General features: G+C 41.7%; 1 protein-coding gene across 13 annotated transcripts in view; it reads left to right on the top strand.

The window, feature by feature from the left end:
• aak1b (AP2 associated kinase 1b) overlaps positions 1-15858 on the top strand; it is a 127745-nt gene that overhangs the window by 100216 nt on the left and 11671 nt on the right. For 2 of the 13 annotated variants that reach the window (XM_087984248.1, XM_043681262.2), the window contains one exon: positions 3501-10780. The exons of the other annotated variants lie outside the window; for them this stretch is intronic. In XM_087984248.1, coding sequence (XP_087840374.1) covers positions 3501-3595 — 95 coding nt within the window. In that variant the 3' untranslated portion in view covers positions 3596-10780. Of the gene's footprint in view, positions 1-3500; positions 10781-15858 lie in introns of those variants that run through there. 13 annotated transcript variants of the gene reach the window in all.

The raw sequence follows: 15858 nt of genomic DNA, 5'->3' as shown, positions 1-15858 counted from the left end.
GATATTACATAAGAATTTTATGTGGATTGTCTCAAAAGGCTGTCAAGATTGAACCAGTGTAAAAGAATGTTCCTCAAATGGCCCTGTGTTTTTTATTCAATATGTAGTTTACTTTTATTCCTGAAATGTTGCTTTATTTCTTGGGAAAGCTGGGATCTGCCGACGTACTTTGATGAATGATTAAGCCTTGAATAGGTGAACACGTCGCACTTTAACTCTTGCACAGAAAATGGAGAAATAATCGAGAGTTCAGTCGCTTCATACTATCAGAAAAATGTTATTCGAAAAGAATTGGTGCCAGGGATGTTGAGTGCTGAAAGGATGGCATGTTGCTTCTTGGCTTTATTTCAGTAATTTATCAAATTCTGTTTCAAGAACTAGTTTCCAGGTCTGTGGCCATCTTATAAGGTGTCACCCTTGATTCGGTGGTTATAGTGCTGATACGTGGTCAGTAAGCCAGGCTGACACTCTCGTGCAGTCTTGAATGTGTGCTGCACTCTGCAAGCTGTTGGTAACCCATGAAACTAAAACGAGGATAGATTCCGCAACACCATTTGAAAAGGCACACGGTAGATCGCCCAGTGTCCCCTCCAGCATTGTTGCTCAAACATTTTTGCACTCATTGGATTTGGTCCTTTATTCCATTTTTCATTTCATGGGAATTGGCTCCTTGAAAAGTAGGATGCCAAGGCGACCACACTTTACACAGACTGTAATATGTTTCAGGATGTGCTGGAATCAGAAAAGGTGCTGCATAAATGCAAATCTACCCTTTCTTCCTGAGTTGTCATCACGATATGAAGTCCCTTTTTTGCCGGCAGACAAATTTTCCAGCCAAGTTTGATGAATAGCTGGAACGCTGCTTAAGTTTGCGAAGTTAATCACAGCAACTAAAATCAAACGTGGCATCCAAAAGCAGGTATGAAAGCTGTGATCACACTGAACTATATGGTTCATGGACAATAACAATCAGTTGAACTGTTTGACCATGTCACTTTAAGGGGAATTCACTTTTCCGTATTTTTGCGATCAATGCTGCGGTTGAGCTCAATTTCACATCGACCTTACATTTCTCACCCATTCTCTGCTAAAAACAGTTTCACTGTCAATGGAAGTTCACTTTTGTGAATCAAGCTTCAGTTTATTCAGAAAAATTATTTGGAAATAATTTGGATGTTAAATGATCAGCACTTGGGTAATTTGTCTTTTTTTTTATATAAACCTTTTCCTGTCTCTTCAGAATCTTCCAAGGTTTAAAAATGATACTGCCTGTAATGTTACGTATATTTCAATGTTTGGTCAATATTATGAATTGAAGAATAGAGTTTGGATTGAATGACACCAGCATTTGTATACTTCGTGGTCTTATGCTTCTGGAATTGCTGTCATTTATTTCTTTTGTTGCAAATCCCTTTGCCTTTATTTATAATTGGGATGACCTCTGTAAACTTGTCATTGCTGAAAATAGGATGCATTTACATTGTGGTCAAGAGTGTATTGCTGGAAAAGCACAGTAGGTCAGGCAGCATCTGAGGAGCAGAAGAATTGGCATTTCGGGCATATGCCCTTCAAGAATGAGGCTTATGGGTCGGGGCTGAGAGATAAATGGGAGGGGGTGGGGTTTGGGGGGAAGGGAAGCTGAGAAAGCAATAGGTGGATGAAGGTGAGGGAGAAGGTGGTAGTCAAAGAGGAGAGTGATGGACAGATCCGGAGGGTGGTGCTGAGTTGGAGGCTTAGGACTGGGATAATTGGGGGGGAGGGGAAATGAGGAAGCTGTTGAAATCCACATTTATCCCTTGTGGTTGGAGGGTCCCAAGGCGAAATATGAGGTGTTCCTCCACCGCGCGTCGGGTGGTTAGGGTTTGGAAGTGGAGGAGACCCAGGGCCTGCATGTCTTGGGCTGAATGGGAATGGGAGTTGGAGTGTTCACCCACAGGGCGGTGGGGTTGGTGGATGCGAGTGTCCCAGAGATGTTCTCTGAAACGATCCGCAAGAAGGCGTTCTGTCTCCCCGATGTAGAGGAGACAACACCGAGTGCAACAGATGCAGTAGATGACATTGGTAGAGGCACAGGTAAATCTCTGATGGATGTGAAACGATCCCATGGGACTTTGGACGGAGGTGAGGGGAATGGTGTGGGCGCAGGTTTTGTACTTCCCACGGTGACAGGGAAAGGTGCCAGGAGTGGGGTGTGGTCTGCTGGGGGGTGTGGACCTGACAAGGGAGTCATGGAGGGAATGGTCTTTCCAGAACGCTGATGGGATGGGGAGGGAAATATATCTTGGTGATGGGGTCCATTTGGAGGGGGCGGAAGTGGCAGAGGATGACGTAATGTATGCGCAGGTTGGTGGGATGGAAGGTGAGGACCAGGGAGGGTTCTGTCCTTGTTGCATTGGGAGGGGTGGGGTTCAAGGGCGGTGGTGTGTGAAGTGGAGAAGATGCGCTGGACGGCATCGTCAACCACATGGGAAGGGAAGTTGTGACCATGGAAGAAGGAGGCCATCTGGGACTTTCTGAGGTGGAATTGGTCATCCTGGGAACAGATGCGAAGGAGGAATTGGGAATAAGGGATTGTGTTTTTACAGGAGCTAGAGTGGGATGAGGTGTAATCCAGGTTGCTGTGAGAGTCGGTGGGCTTGTAGTCGATGTCTGTGGTTAGTCGGTTGCCGGAGCTGGAGGTGGAGAGGTCCAGGAAGGGGAGGGAGGTGTCTGAGATGGTTCAGGTGAATTTGAGGTCAAGGTGGAAGGTGTTGGTAAAGGGTGGAACTGTTCAATCTCCTCATGGGAGCATGAGGCAATGCTGATACAGTCATCGATGTAGCGGAGGAGCAGGTGGGGGGGTGGTGCTGATGTAACTGCGGAAAATGGACTGTTCCACGTATCCAACAAAGAGACAGGCATAACTGGTGCCCATGGCTACCATTTTGGTCTGGAGGAAGTGGGAGGATTGGAAGGAGATGTTGAGGGTGAGGACCAGTTTAGCTAGGTGGAGGAGGGTGTCAGTGAAAGGGGACTGGTTGGGACAGCGTGAGAGGAAGAGACGGAGGGCCTGGAGTCCTTCATCATGGCGGATTGATGTGTACAGGGACTGGATGTCCATGGTGAAGATGAGGCATTGGGGGCTGGAGAAGTGAAAGTCTCGGAGGAGGTGAAGGGCATGGGTGCATTTACATTGCGACCAGCTCACAGAGAAGAGGTTGCATTGTTGATGTGAATGGTGGTTACTTCAAACAGCAATGCAACAATAAGGACAGAACTTACAATTCACTCCATGTTGTGAAATTATGTCTGCTAAGCTTGCTTCATTTAACCTTCACACATTGAATCCAACTTCAGACTACACTTGGTTTTAACACCACTCATGCAGCATCACATGAAATAAGCTTGTTAGAAATTTGCTTCACCTTTTCCCCCCTATTGTGTATTTTCTGGCATTTTGTTTATCTCATGATGTTAACTCTTTGCACCCTGATGTAAATCAATTTGTCTTGCCCTTCCAGGTGGCCACTCTAGAAACAACAGTGGGAGCTCTGAATCCAGTCTTCCCAACTTAGCTAGGTCTTTACTGCTTGTGGATCAACTGATAGACCTGTAGGATGGCACAGCGTTAAGTTCAGCAGTCCTCTGCATCAACATTTCCATCTCCCATTGGATTTTCCGTGCAACCTGTGACGAGGGCTTTACTAACTGAGGAACTGAGCTACATTTCCATTTTCTTGTCTTATTTACTGTTGTGTCCTATTTAACCAGCATGTCCTTTCTGACATTTTTCCATGATTAAAATAGATTCGTTCTTGACATTTTTGGCAGAACTGCAATGAGGATGAAAGAAAACTGTTGCACTAATTTGAGGTTAGATTGTCACATCGCAAAGCTCCAGATTACTGTGGAACTGCCAATATCAACAGTTTATGTGATAGTTTATGCACATGAGCAAAGTCTGATTGTTTCTAGAAATGATGTGACAAACGTTGACAACTTTGTTGAGTTTTGGAGCATTTGACACTGAAGACTTGTAGGTTTGCATTTTAAAGAGAAGTTACATTGCCCCTGACTAACATTCATGAGGAAATGGAACCTTTTGACATCAGAAAAAAAATTGAAATTAGCATGACTTGAGACTTGTCCCAAAGGTTATGTTGGATTTAGGGCATGATTTATTTTCTGTGTGAGGATGGAAAACCCTGGTAATCTGTCTGATGATTGATTGTCTTGATAGCTTGGCACCAGTGAATAAACAAAAACAATATACAGGACTGGAGCTACATAAGGTCCGAAAGTTGATAAGAAAACGTTTTGTCCTCTAACATTCCATTAAATCACTTACTTCAGCTAAAAAAAGAAACCAGGAATGGACAGAACAGGGAAAGGTCATTCAATCTTTTCACTGTCTCTTTCCTTTCCAAGGCTGTCTTTAAAAGTCATTCAAGTTAGATAAGTAAGATTTTTGAACTGAGATGTGTTACTTGAATTATATCTACACTGGACAAGAAGATTTGAGCAATATATGTTGAAAACTCATCAGTGTTACAGTAAAGGCCAATTGTGCAATGACTTGTTTCAGTTTACAGATCACTGTTAAATCAAGCTCTTTCTTTTAGTGAAATTATTAAGCACTGTTAAATAAGTCATTCAAAGTCTATCCCTCTCTTTCTTTTGAGTCTCTCTGTGTTTCTCTTGTCCTCATAAACAAAGTCTGTACTGTTTGGTTGCAATAGCAAACCCTGAAGTAAGTAGGTATGCGCATCCTTGCACACTTGGAAAGTATTGCAGTCAGCATTTTAAAGCACTGTCTCACTTTGAGGAAATTGGAAACTATTCCTGATGCACTTTTTATTATGGTTCAGAGCTGCCAAAATCAGATTTTACAATGTAGTTGTGGAGGTTAAGATCTGCAGTTCCATGTAATGCTGTGACACTTGGATCCAGACAACTTCTCTGCTGAGTTCATTTCTTGACAGGCAAACTGGAATCTTAAAGAAAGAGGATGAACTGATGTTTCAGTGTGAAATATTCTGAATGCTGTTTTGTTGCCTTCCTGCACACCCTTCGTGTTCATTTGTTTCTGATAGCACATAACTGCTTTGAATCAGATAGTCCTCACACCAGTAACAATGCACTGTGATATGGATCTGCAGTTTGGCTTTTGTGAATTGAAAATTAGATTTCTGACGTTTATTGATGTAGGATTGATTTCAAGGCAATGGGATCCTGTGACTTGTAAAAAGGGAAGTTGAGTTTGCTGTAAATTGAGTGGCTTGAGGTGAAGCATTGTCAGAAATTAAGCACAGCTTCAATCACATTGTGAAGACACCCTGTCAGTGATTGCAAGTTTGGCTGCATTATTATCTAAAAGTGACGAGTGTCCTAATCATAATGTTTTGACAAAGTTGAAAATGCTACCCAAGGATTGAGATGCAAACTACGAGTCTTATTATCATGTAATTTACTCACTTACAGTGCTTCTTTATGAAGAGTTTTGTCCCTCTGCAAAATTTTTCTGGGGTAGCAGGAGGTGGTTTACTCTGAATAGGATTTCCTACTTTAAGTACACTGGGTATTGTTTTCCAAGGCAGGGAAGGAAAGCTAACTGTTTGACACTGATGTACATCTTTGCTTCATTGTTCAAAAAGCATGGTAATGTCAGGGAGGCAAGAGGCAACGCATTCATTCATGGCCTTGAAGGAGCAAAACAATGAATCATACAAGTCAAGCAAAGGCGATTGGGGCTAACTCGATTGTTTTTGGTAAGAGCTGGCACAGCGTCAATGGGCTGAATGGTCTCCTTCAGTTCTGTACTGTTCGAAGATTCAAATCTTTTTGGTGGATCTTTGGTGAACTAATATGTTTGAATGTCCCAATGATTCCATAAGAGTTCCTTCTGGTGGAGAGACACAGAGACACCAGATTCCCACTTTGCACAGCTACTCTGTTTTGGATCCAAATTGCACTAATTCCTGCTCAGGAACTTGGAGTCTTCCGCATTGCTTCCAGCACTGAACTGTCACCTGACTCTAATTTCTGAAACTTGCAGGATTCATGTGACACCACAACAAAATGGAAATTAGCAGGCAATAAATAGATCTTGGGCAGAATGGATTTTCCCAGTCATCTTATTAAAATTCGAACAAGTTAACCAAAGCCATACATTGGGTTTGCATCAAAAGATTTAATTGGCTCTCTGGAGACAAAAAATGTACATTTTTTGGCAATTAGGAATTGATCAAAAAGAAAATGTCCAGCCATGTTGCATTCTTTCTTTCATGTGTATTGTTCGCCTGTTTTTGCCGGAAGACTGTATGTGATTGCTCCTGCTCCCTCATCCAGCTGTAGACCAGGACAAGGGCACGTGGGCTCATTGGAGTTCCACTGGAGTTGAATCTGAGGGACTGGTACAAATAATAGTGATATTTCCATCGAGTAGCAGAGAGAGTTTGAATTAAAGGGGATGGTCTCGAGTTGGCTGCATTGTGCTCCATCCAGTGATACATCCAATCGAGCAGATCAGTCTTAAATCCACAAAAGATCTATCATAATCAAGGCAATTTGCAGTATTTGTTTACTCGAAGTCATTGTTACACATTAGAAATTGATGGATTGACAGAAAGTATTCCCTGAATGCAAGACAGAATTTCAGAAGGCCATGTTGTGAAAGTAGACTTGGGCACTGTAAACATTGTCCTTGATGTAATCACATCAGCAGAAACAGTTTGCAATCTAATTTTGCACTTGCATCTTTCAAAAAGGTGCAGGTCTTGTTTGATCTTCAGCCAATGAGTGACTGATGCCTGTGAAGCTAATGTTAATTTATTGGAAATGATTGCTAAGTCGGACCTGAGGAAATGGATTGATGCAGTGTGCATGAGGAGCCTATTTTTCAACTTTCGATCTCCCGTTGGGCCTTGATTAACAATTGAGTGTTATGTGAAGTAACTCCGTGAAGGGGAATTACATTGGAGGAGCAGAATCAGGCTGATGCCCAAGGAGTGCATTAGATTTGATGATTGATTCATACTTAGTTTCACTAGTAATGGTTAAGTCATGAGATGGAAGTTGATTCTTCAGAGGAAAACTCAATGTTCACCTGGCTTTGACATTTAAATCCTTTTTTTTCATTTTACGGGTGAAGGGAAGAATTGGTGTATTTGTTTTAACTGTCTTTCTCCTCTCTGTCAACAACTTTGTGTTCAGGAAAGGAAATGGTTTTAAACCAAGAGATTGGCAGTGGCCAGAAGTTCAGTGAGATGTGTAGCAATGCAGCTGAGTTTAAGTAATTAGTTATGTTAGTAGTGAACATTGTGTACGAACTTCCTGTGTGAATCTGAACAGTCCCATTTTCTTCCTGTAGTTCTTCAGCTGAGAGTGTTTAATATCTAGGAACTACAAGAGGAATGAAGAGATCATTGGCTATTTTCAGTGGCATTTTTCAGCTCGTCTAATGCTTCTGCTCGTCATTAAAGCTGACTGGGCAAAGAAACTTGGGTTGGAGGCTGTTCAAAGCATGCCTCAGTATCAGGGAAGCAATGTGCGTGGAGTGATGTTTTCCTGGGTTAATGTAATTATTGGGCTATATTCTGGCGTGTATGATTCATTATTGGTCCCCGCTGTAGAGGGTGTGGAATGGTACACGGGGAGTCAAAATGTCAAACTTGTTGGTGTCGACCTCCTGATCAGTGTGAACCTTTAGCTGTGAACACCTTTAGCAGTTCAGACTTGTGCTGTGATCATGGGAGCTGCATATTCATTGAAGTATGGAAGAAACTTTAATCACCAGAAGAATTCCATTCTGAGTTGAGTTTTCCCTGTGACTGTAACAAGTGTCGACTGTATGCCTATTGGTGTGAGACATTGTTTTCTGCCACTTAGTGCATTCCTCAGATTGTTCTGCAAAATGAGAAATTATAGACAGTTCTGTTTTCCTGGTCAGAATAAAGAAACTGGAATCTTCTTCATTCTTCTGTCATGACCTCAAAGTGACCCCGTTTATAGTTAGCTGAGAGCAGCGTTAATGGAATTCTAGTATTAATAGTTATTCACTCAGCCTCATTTCAAACAATGAGAAGTTAACCTTGATTGACGTGTTCTAAATATGGCAATGGCACTCCAAGCTCAATGCTCAAAGCACAGGACAGTTTGAAAGAAGGAGAAATGATGTAACCAGAATGTCATGGTTGGATATGTCAGCTTTGAATGGTCAGGTGGGGATGAGACCCGACTGTTGTGACACATATCTCCAACTCTTGCAGGGAAACATACCAACTTCTCCATCAAGCCTGCCCTACACATGATGTTTGCAAGTCCCTCCTTTGTTTCTTTTTGGAAGACTCATCACCAAATCACCCACTCGACCAATTTAAAAAATTGGTTACAAGCAGTGTCCATCAGGGGCAGTGCAACAATCAAGTTAATTCAAGTCACCAGAGTCTTACCTGACCAAAGGGCTGCCCTGTCATCAGAGAGAGGCGACTGGTGGTGATTTAATCTGAGGGCCATCACACCTCAGGCAAGAAGAGAGATTGAGAAGGACAGTCGTACATGGTAACCTCAGCCGGTGTAGAAATGGAGCCCACATTGTTGGCATCACACTGCCTCGCAAAACAACTGACAAGCAAACAAAGTTAAACAGACCCCCAACCCGTGCAGCAGTAACATATCAGGAAGGGGAGGAAAAGAGAGAAGGGATTGAATAAACATGGGATTGGTGGGCGCAATAATGTGCCCCAGGCTTTGCAGTACCTACCTTGCTTCAAGGATCCTCATGTGGATCACTGAAGTGGGGTTGACTCTTAACTGCTTTCTGGGAGATTCGGGGTGGGCAATAAATATTCAATACAAGCAATGCCTATAACCAATGAAAGAGCTGAAAACAAACATCAGGAAGGCTTAAAGACTCTGCTACTCGACAGTAAATACACCCAGTTTTTTTCAGTCTGTGGAAGCAACTGACATTGTTCATGCACAGAGTCATTCTGAGCTGTTTCCTTGTAATTTTTCTGAAATGACCCACAGTTGAAGGGACCAATCTAGGCACATCATGACAGATGCAGTCTAATCAAGGGCATGTACAATTAATTCAGTAGCCAACTTTGGTTTCTGCTGAATGGTTTCATTTGTCTAACCCAGTATCGTGTTTCAGCGTGATTCTCTGTATGGGCTATGAAACGTGCCTGGTCAGTGCACAATTGAATCTCCACCTCTTATCTCTCATGACCACTTTCAGCACTGTTCCTCATTAGTGATGAACATACTCAACACTTGGCCCACCAACATACATGTCACCACAATAGCTGAGCTTCAATTACATTTGCTGTTGTCTGACTGACTTTCCTTGCCTCATCTAGATCTCTTTGCATTATGCAGTGCTTCTCTGCTGTCTTCAAATCATGTTCGGATGGGTGTAATTGACAACCTTACCATCATATTCCCAATGCTGCTGTCTAGTTAATTCCTAAAAGCTATAAACTCAAGGCAGCTTGACACTGATTCTTGGGGACACCAAAAGGAACTTGCTTCTCAGCTGAACCATATTGATGAATTACAATTTGTTTGATTTGGACCAGTTCCAAATGCCATGTATTAAATTAACAATTTGTAAAGTTGCATGTTATCCAAGCTTTCAGCCAATCTTGAGAATGTAATGGCTACCATAGTTATGCTATCCTCTTGTACAGTAGCGTGGTGAGTAGTCGCAATTAGCCTTACCTTTTGGGAGCCATGCTGAGTCCAGGTATATCTCATAGAATGTTCTCTTTACCATTCGTTATCAAGATCACCTCTTGGATCTGCCTCTTGGGTCCTGTAGTGTTATGGCCTTTGTTTAGGAAGTCTGGGGATGATGAAGGATCTTCCTGATGTTCTCACCTGACAAATATGACAAAGGCAAGTACATTGCATATGTCAACATGTTAATAAAGATTATTGTATTATCAGACAAAGTGGGATAAGTAATATGTGCATGTCAGTATATTCAACTTGAATTCCATTTGTGTCATTTTGAAAGACGAGATGAATTTCGTAAGCAGTAACATGTCTGACTTAGCTTTCCAATATCTCCTTTTTTTGTTGTTCGCCTTTCATAGTTCCACTCTGTGTACTGTACTGAATTCCCATAACCTCACTTTCCCGTCCATACCCACATACACCTAACTAAGCGATGGCACAGAGATATTCCTGGATTGCAAAGTCTGAACGAATCTTCAGCATCTGATAAACATGTGATGAAACAATTGGAAGCATTGCCAGTTCTGTGCAACATTTTCCTCTTCCAGTGACGAATTATATTGTGTTTATTCTCACTCACTGCCAAAATTGAGTTTACAGGTAAAATTGACTTGGAGAGAAAAACAAAATGTGGTCCCAATGATCTGGTCAAAATTGAGCATTTGTAATTGGGTCAGTATTGTGCAGTGACTGAAATTCTCTCCAGTTCAAGTGACTTGAACCATGCTTTGAGAGATATTGGAAAGGAACTGTTTTTAATGCTCTTTTGTCATTGCAATGCATCCAGTGAAGTTGGCTTGTCAGATCTCGGGAGCAATTCCTGCACACAGGGATGTGAAGTACTGCTGTGCACCTTACATGGTGACCCAATGGTGGATATTGACTATAAACTTCATGAGCAGAACCATTAGTAGCCAAAGATCAGGGGTTCTGCTGATGAGGCGATGAGGCTATTTCAGTCTGCGTTATGTAGGCCAAAGTTGATAGTAATTCATCACCCTCATTGCTACCCTAACATAGATGAGTGTCTTGCTCCAATTTCACTGGGCAGCAACGGCCAAGGCGGTAGTATCTTGCTGGATTTGCCGTCTGCCAAATCTTGCTGATGCGAGTAAGATCCACATTGGCTTGGGAATGCAAGCCAATACTCTCAAACTCATATTGCTTTTCTTCGACTCTCTCACCTTGCCATGGGTGCACTGGAAGGAAAGCCAAGGTATTTTGTGTGAAATCTGTCATGCACATAGTAGCAAATTCTGCTGATCTGCTTCTTGCTGGCACACTGCAAAAAACTAAAATCTGCCACAAAGAGAGCTGGCAAGAAGTGGGCCTTGAATCTATAAATAGTGGTGAAAAAGCCTTTATAAATTTGGTCTTGCTTTGAAAGTAAAAATGACTTTTGACATCAATCTTGATTATAAAATGAAAAGTTCCATGAGTTAATAATGTGACAATATTCAAACGGCTTCATTCTGTAGCTGTTCGTTTGCGTTGATTCTTCTTCAGTACCCAGCTTCCAGCCATTTGAAACCAATCTGTACTCACTTATTTTGTTTCAATAATTAATTCAAGTTCCTGCTGTGATTTATTTATGTTCCTTCTAATAACTGCACTCAGCTGCATTTTTCTTGTTCTTGTCAATGTCTTTATTATTGTAACCTGAAGTCACATTTTTATAACCTGCACTTTATTCCTCATTTGTTTTGCTTACAACAGAAGTAATGTTGTTTTTCTAACTCCAACTGAAATCATGTACATTTGAATTGCCTGCTAAAATGTTTTCTCCAACCTGAGGTTTCATTGGAGGTTCATGTGTTGCAAACCTATGCAACCTCTGCTACTGTAGTTTCAAATCATTGTGGGTTCGCAAGTAGATCTCTTGAAGGTCAGTCTTATCTCCCTTTGCTTTTGTATTTGTATCCAATCAGAATATGCTGTTGTGACTTGTAGTTATTCCAGCTGCAGTATTGTGTGATTCTAGTATACATTGTGTGATGTATGTTGTATGTGCACTCTTCAAAAACCTTTACCAAGGGAGGTGCTCTGGATTAAAATAAAATCATTGGATATTAATTAAAGTAAAGGGTTTATCATGAGCAGCACAAGAAACAAATTCTGTACAGTACTGGGATTGTGGCAGAACCAGGACAGCAATTGTGAAACCCTCTTCAGGAGGCTTTGACTTGGCTGTGAGATTTTAAAATTCTACTACCTATATTATTTCTCTCTCTCTCTCACTCACTTTCTCTCTGCCTTATCCAGACAATGTGTCAGTGACATGTTTTATTTCTGCTTATCCACATGGATGCTGCTTGTGTATTCTCCAGATCGAGCTTTTAGAATGCACTTTGTTTGTTTGGCTTCCCTTTCTCCTTGAAGAGGTCGTGTTCCTGGTTGAATGTACAAGTGATCACCCTTCTTGTGGCACTGTTTGGCAAAGCCCTTCTTCTGCGTTCTGTATTTCCAGAATTGGAAGAGGGGCGTGGCCAGGTGACCTGCGAGAACCCCACCCCACTCCAAACCACCATGGCCTGCCTGCCAAGGATAGGTTTTGTTGTAAAAAGAGTCCTACAGTCCTGTGCAACTCCCGCTAAAGGAGAGATGCCCCAGCCCCTATTCTCTGCAGTCACAGTACTTATTGGCATGCTTGTTGACATTAAGTAGTGCAGAAGAGTGAATGTTTGAAGCATTACTGACCAGAGTAAAGCTACAAATCAAAGCAGACTATTTTTGTACAGATTCTAGTGACTAAAAGGGGGATTGCCAATTATGACGTTGTATCTATACTTTACATTGTAATGTATCCAAGTGATCATTTTCCCAATAAATAATGTTTTGATGCATATATCTTAAAATAAGATTTGTATTGTGTCTTCATCTCCATTGCTGAAGGTTGGCAGAGAAGTTCTTGTTTTATTTGAAGATATTTAAATCTCCTCCATCATTGCTGCCAAGTTATTTTAAACATTGCAGTAGTTCACTGTGAAAGATTACAGGTTTGGATAGTGATAACATATGAATTGTGCAAACTCTCATAAATTTAAGATTTATTTTTCCCCCAACAAATTGAGTTGATGGGAGAGTAAAGCAGCTGCTTGTTGGTCCATGGTTGGAGGGTGAATTTGTAACACAGTGGTACAGTGAACACCAAGAAATTTCATTTTAAGTCATGAATCTGGCCCAGACCTCCAGCACAAAGCTCCCCATTGGGAGCACAGCAGCACCTTAATTGATTCGGACAGTATGATCAATAATAGACACGAGTGCTGCACCAGTAAATTATCACAGAAATATCAGTTTTATCAGGGTTTAAAAAATGACCCCCAATATCACACCTTGCAGTTACAATGAAGAGAGAAAGGTGAGGCAAACTGATTCACAGTGCTGAGAGACCTGGCTTCGACCCCCAACCCCACGGTTGGATGAACCATTTCTTCTATTCAGTTTAAGTGGAGGTGAAGACCCAATGGTATTACCATTAGACTGTTAAACCAGATACCCAGGTTCACATCCCACCGTGGCAGAAGCTGGATTTGTATTCAAGGAAAATCTGGATCTAAGAGTCTCATGATGATCATGAAATAATGGCTAAATGTCAGAAAACCTATCTGCTTCACTAATGTCCTTTAGGCAAGGAAATCGACCTTATCTGGTGCAGCTTACATGTAACTCCAAACCCACAGCAATGTGGTTGACTCTTAATGACCCTTTTGGCAATAAATGTAGGTCTAACCAGCATTATCACATCCTGTGAATAAATACAGAAAACCTTAGTTGGGTATCCATCTGGTTTCTCATGATGGTGGGTCCACAATTCAGTGTTTCCAATGAAGTGCAACTTTGTTCCATGTTGGCATTGGTAGTTGGTCATGTTGCATGGGTAGCATTACTGGTACTCTCCTTGAGGTGGGTTTAAGCAATGTGGTGTTGTCAAGCAGTTTTGTCAAATCCGACCAGTGTTATTAATGGTTTGTTGATGCTGATGGACTGAGGCAATGGGAAATCTGAGCAGAGGAGGGAAGCTGAAAATGAGTGCACAACTACAAAGCCCCAGCCCAAATTCGAGTGATAAGTTGGAAATTAATGCACTTGTATTTTAAAAGATAATGAAGAACATTACTTTTAAATCTTGCTATTGAAAACCCATGCGGTACATTGGTATAGAATCCAGATTGCAAAAATGAAAATGCATCGAGGTGAAAAACCATCAAAAGGTGAGGACAAGAGAAATAAAATGAAAGATGTATTGATCAGTTTCTAAACTGTACTAAACTCTACCTGAGCTTTTGTGTAAATGCACCCGGAAGTTGGCAGACATGGCCTTTCAAAGCCTAATGGTCAGTGTGCCCAGGTAAGAACCTTTTTAAGTGCATTTCTGAAACCTTCTGAATGTCAAAAATTAATTCCAGTTGCAGTTGGATAACCTGATAGTTCAGAATCCTGTTCAAACTTATTTTTGTGACATCCGCAATGAGCTTTTAGCCCTAATCTGTTTATTTCTGCAGCAGTTTGATGCAATGCATCAGCATTTGGTGAGATTTATTTTTGACAAGTCAGTGTGTGGATTAAATCCGCAATCCAAAAAGATGAAGGGTTTTACACTGAGATGCACAATGTCAGTATTAGTTTTCGAATTTGAAATTCTGTCTGCATGTTGCAGACTGTATTATTCATGAGCAGGATGGAGTTTTACAGTGATGGACATAGTGTACAGTATCCGGAAACTGCTTTTGTTTTTCTGTTGCATGTTGAGTATGACTCTGCACGTCTTGTGAACTAACTGTCAGTCTGTGTGATGCTGTTGAAACCAATTCCATTTGTGTGCTTCCATCGAGTTGCTTGCATTTGCAGAATTAAAATGCAAAGTGAATTTTGTGTGCCCCAAAGTGGAAACATTTTTTGTTGACCCACTGTAAATATTGGGCTTAGTGGTAAAATACATCTGAAGCTAAGAAGCGCAGGACTGATGAGACAATTTTTTTTCAAAAAATCTGGTTTAAGATAATAATTCTGCAATCTATATGTATTGCTGTCTTCAGTCTGCCATTGTTTCCAGCAGATGCTTGTATTGTTGTAGCTTGGAGCAACTCCTGGGAGATCTGTGGTGACATTTCGTTCTTATCTGTATGGTGCCACCCTCAAATATCCAGTTGACTTATCTAAGCAAGCAGTCTGTTACATCGTTCATCCAACAACTTAGGCCTAGGTCAACCCCTCTTTGTGCTGTCTTCCAATTGGCTCCCTGTATGAGAGGACACTGCAGCTTCTAAGCTCAGCTGTGATCCAGTGGCCAAGAAAATGGCCCTTTTCTCCTCTGTGTATTTTCCTTGTTTGTATTAGATGGATGGAATGAAAACACCAAGTGTAAGAAGCTCAGTGTGTGTGCTTGTTGTGCGTTTTGGATTTCAAACCTTGGTTGTCTTCAGAACTAGGCAGATTTGCCTCCTGGAAGCGCTTTCTCCAGAATCGTATCTTATCCATTAGTGACGCGTGGCCTGCAGCTTTGCTAATACCTCCGATGTTTGCATAGCCACTTGTGATGATGCTGCTCCTTTAAAAAGGTTATATTGTCCTTTGTTTTTTTTTCAAAACATTTGTCAATGCCAGAGGTTCTGATTTGACTGAGGTTTGCCCTTTGATTATGGCTAACAGATACTGCCTCAGATAAATGGATTTTTGAAAATCATTTGTATAATGAAAGGGGTGGCCAGTTCTCCCAGTTCAGGGTATTTTCTGGCTTGGTTTGGTTTTAGCGAGCAATCTGTTTGAAGCTGCTGGTCAAGTTTTAGCTGGGGAGCCAGAGAATCAGTTACATGCTGATCACACCCAAACCCATTCCCCTACCCTATATTTACCCTTGACCAATGCACCTAACACTATGGGCAATTTAGCATGGCTAATTCACCTGACCTGCACATCTTTGGATTGTGGGAGGAATCGAGACCACCCCGAGGAAACCCACACAGACACTGGAAGAATGTGCAAACTCACACAGACAGTCACCTGAGGCAGGTATCGAACCCAGGTCCCTGGCGCAGTGAGGTAACAGTGCTAACCACTGAGACACTGTGCCGCCCACGGTATCTGGTCAGCATGGATGAGTTGGACCGAAAGATCTGTTTCTGTGCTGTACAGCTG

This window comes from Chiloscyllium plagiosum, unplaced genomic scaffold (genome assembly GCF_037043375.1).
Source record: "Chiloscyllium plagiosum isolate Xiang-an unplaced genomic scaffold, Cpla_swu_hap1 HiC_scaffold_48, whole genome shotgun sequence".
NCBI classification, from domain to species: domain Eukaryota; kingdom Metazoa; phylum Chordata; class Chondrichthyes; order Orectolobiformes; family Hemiscylliidae; genus Chiloscyllium; species Chiloscyllium plagiosum.
Note: the sequence above shows the minus strand (reverse complement) of the source record. Positions and strands in the feature narration are given on the sequence as shown.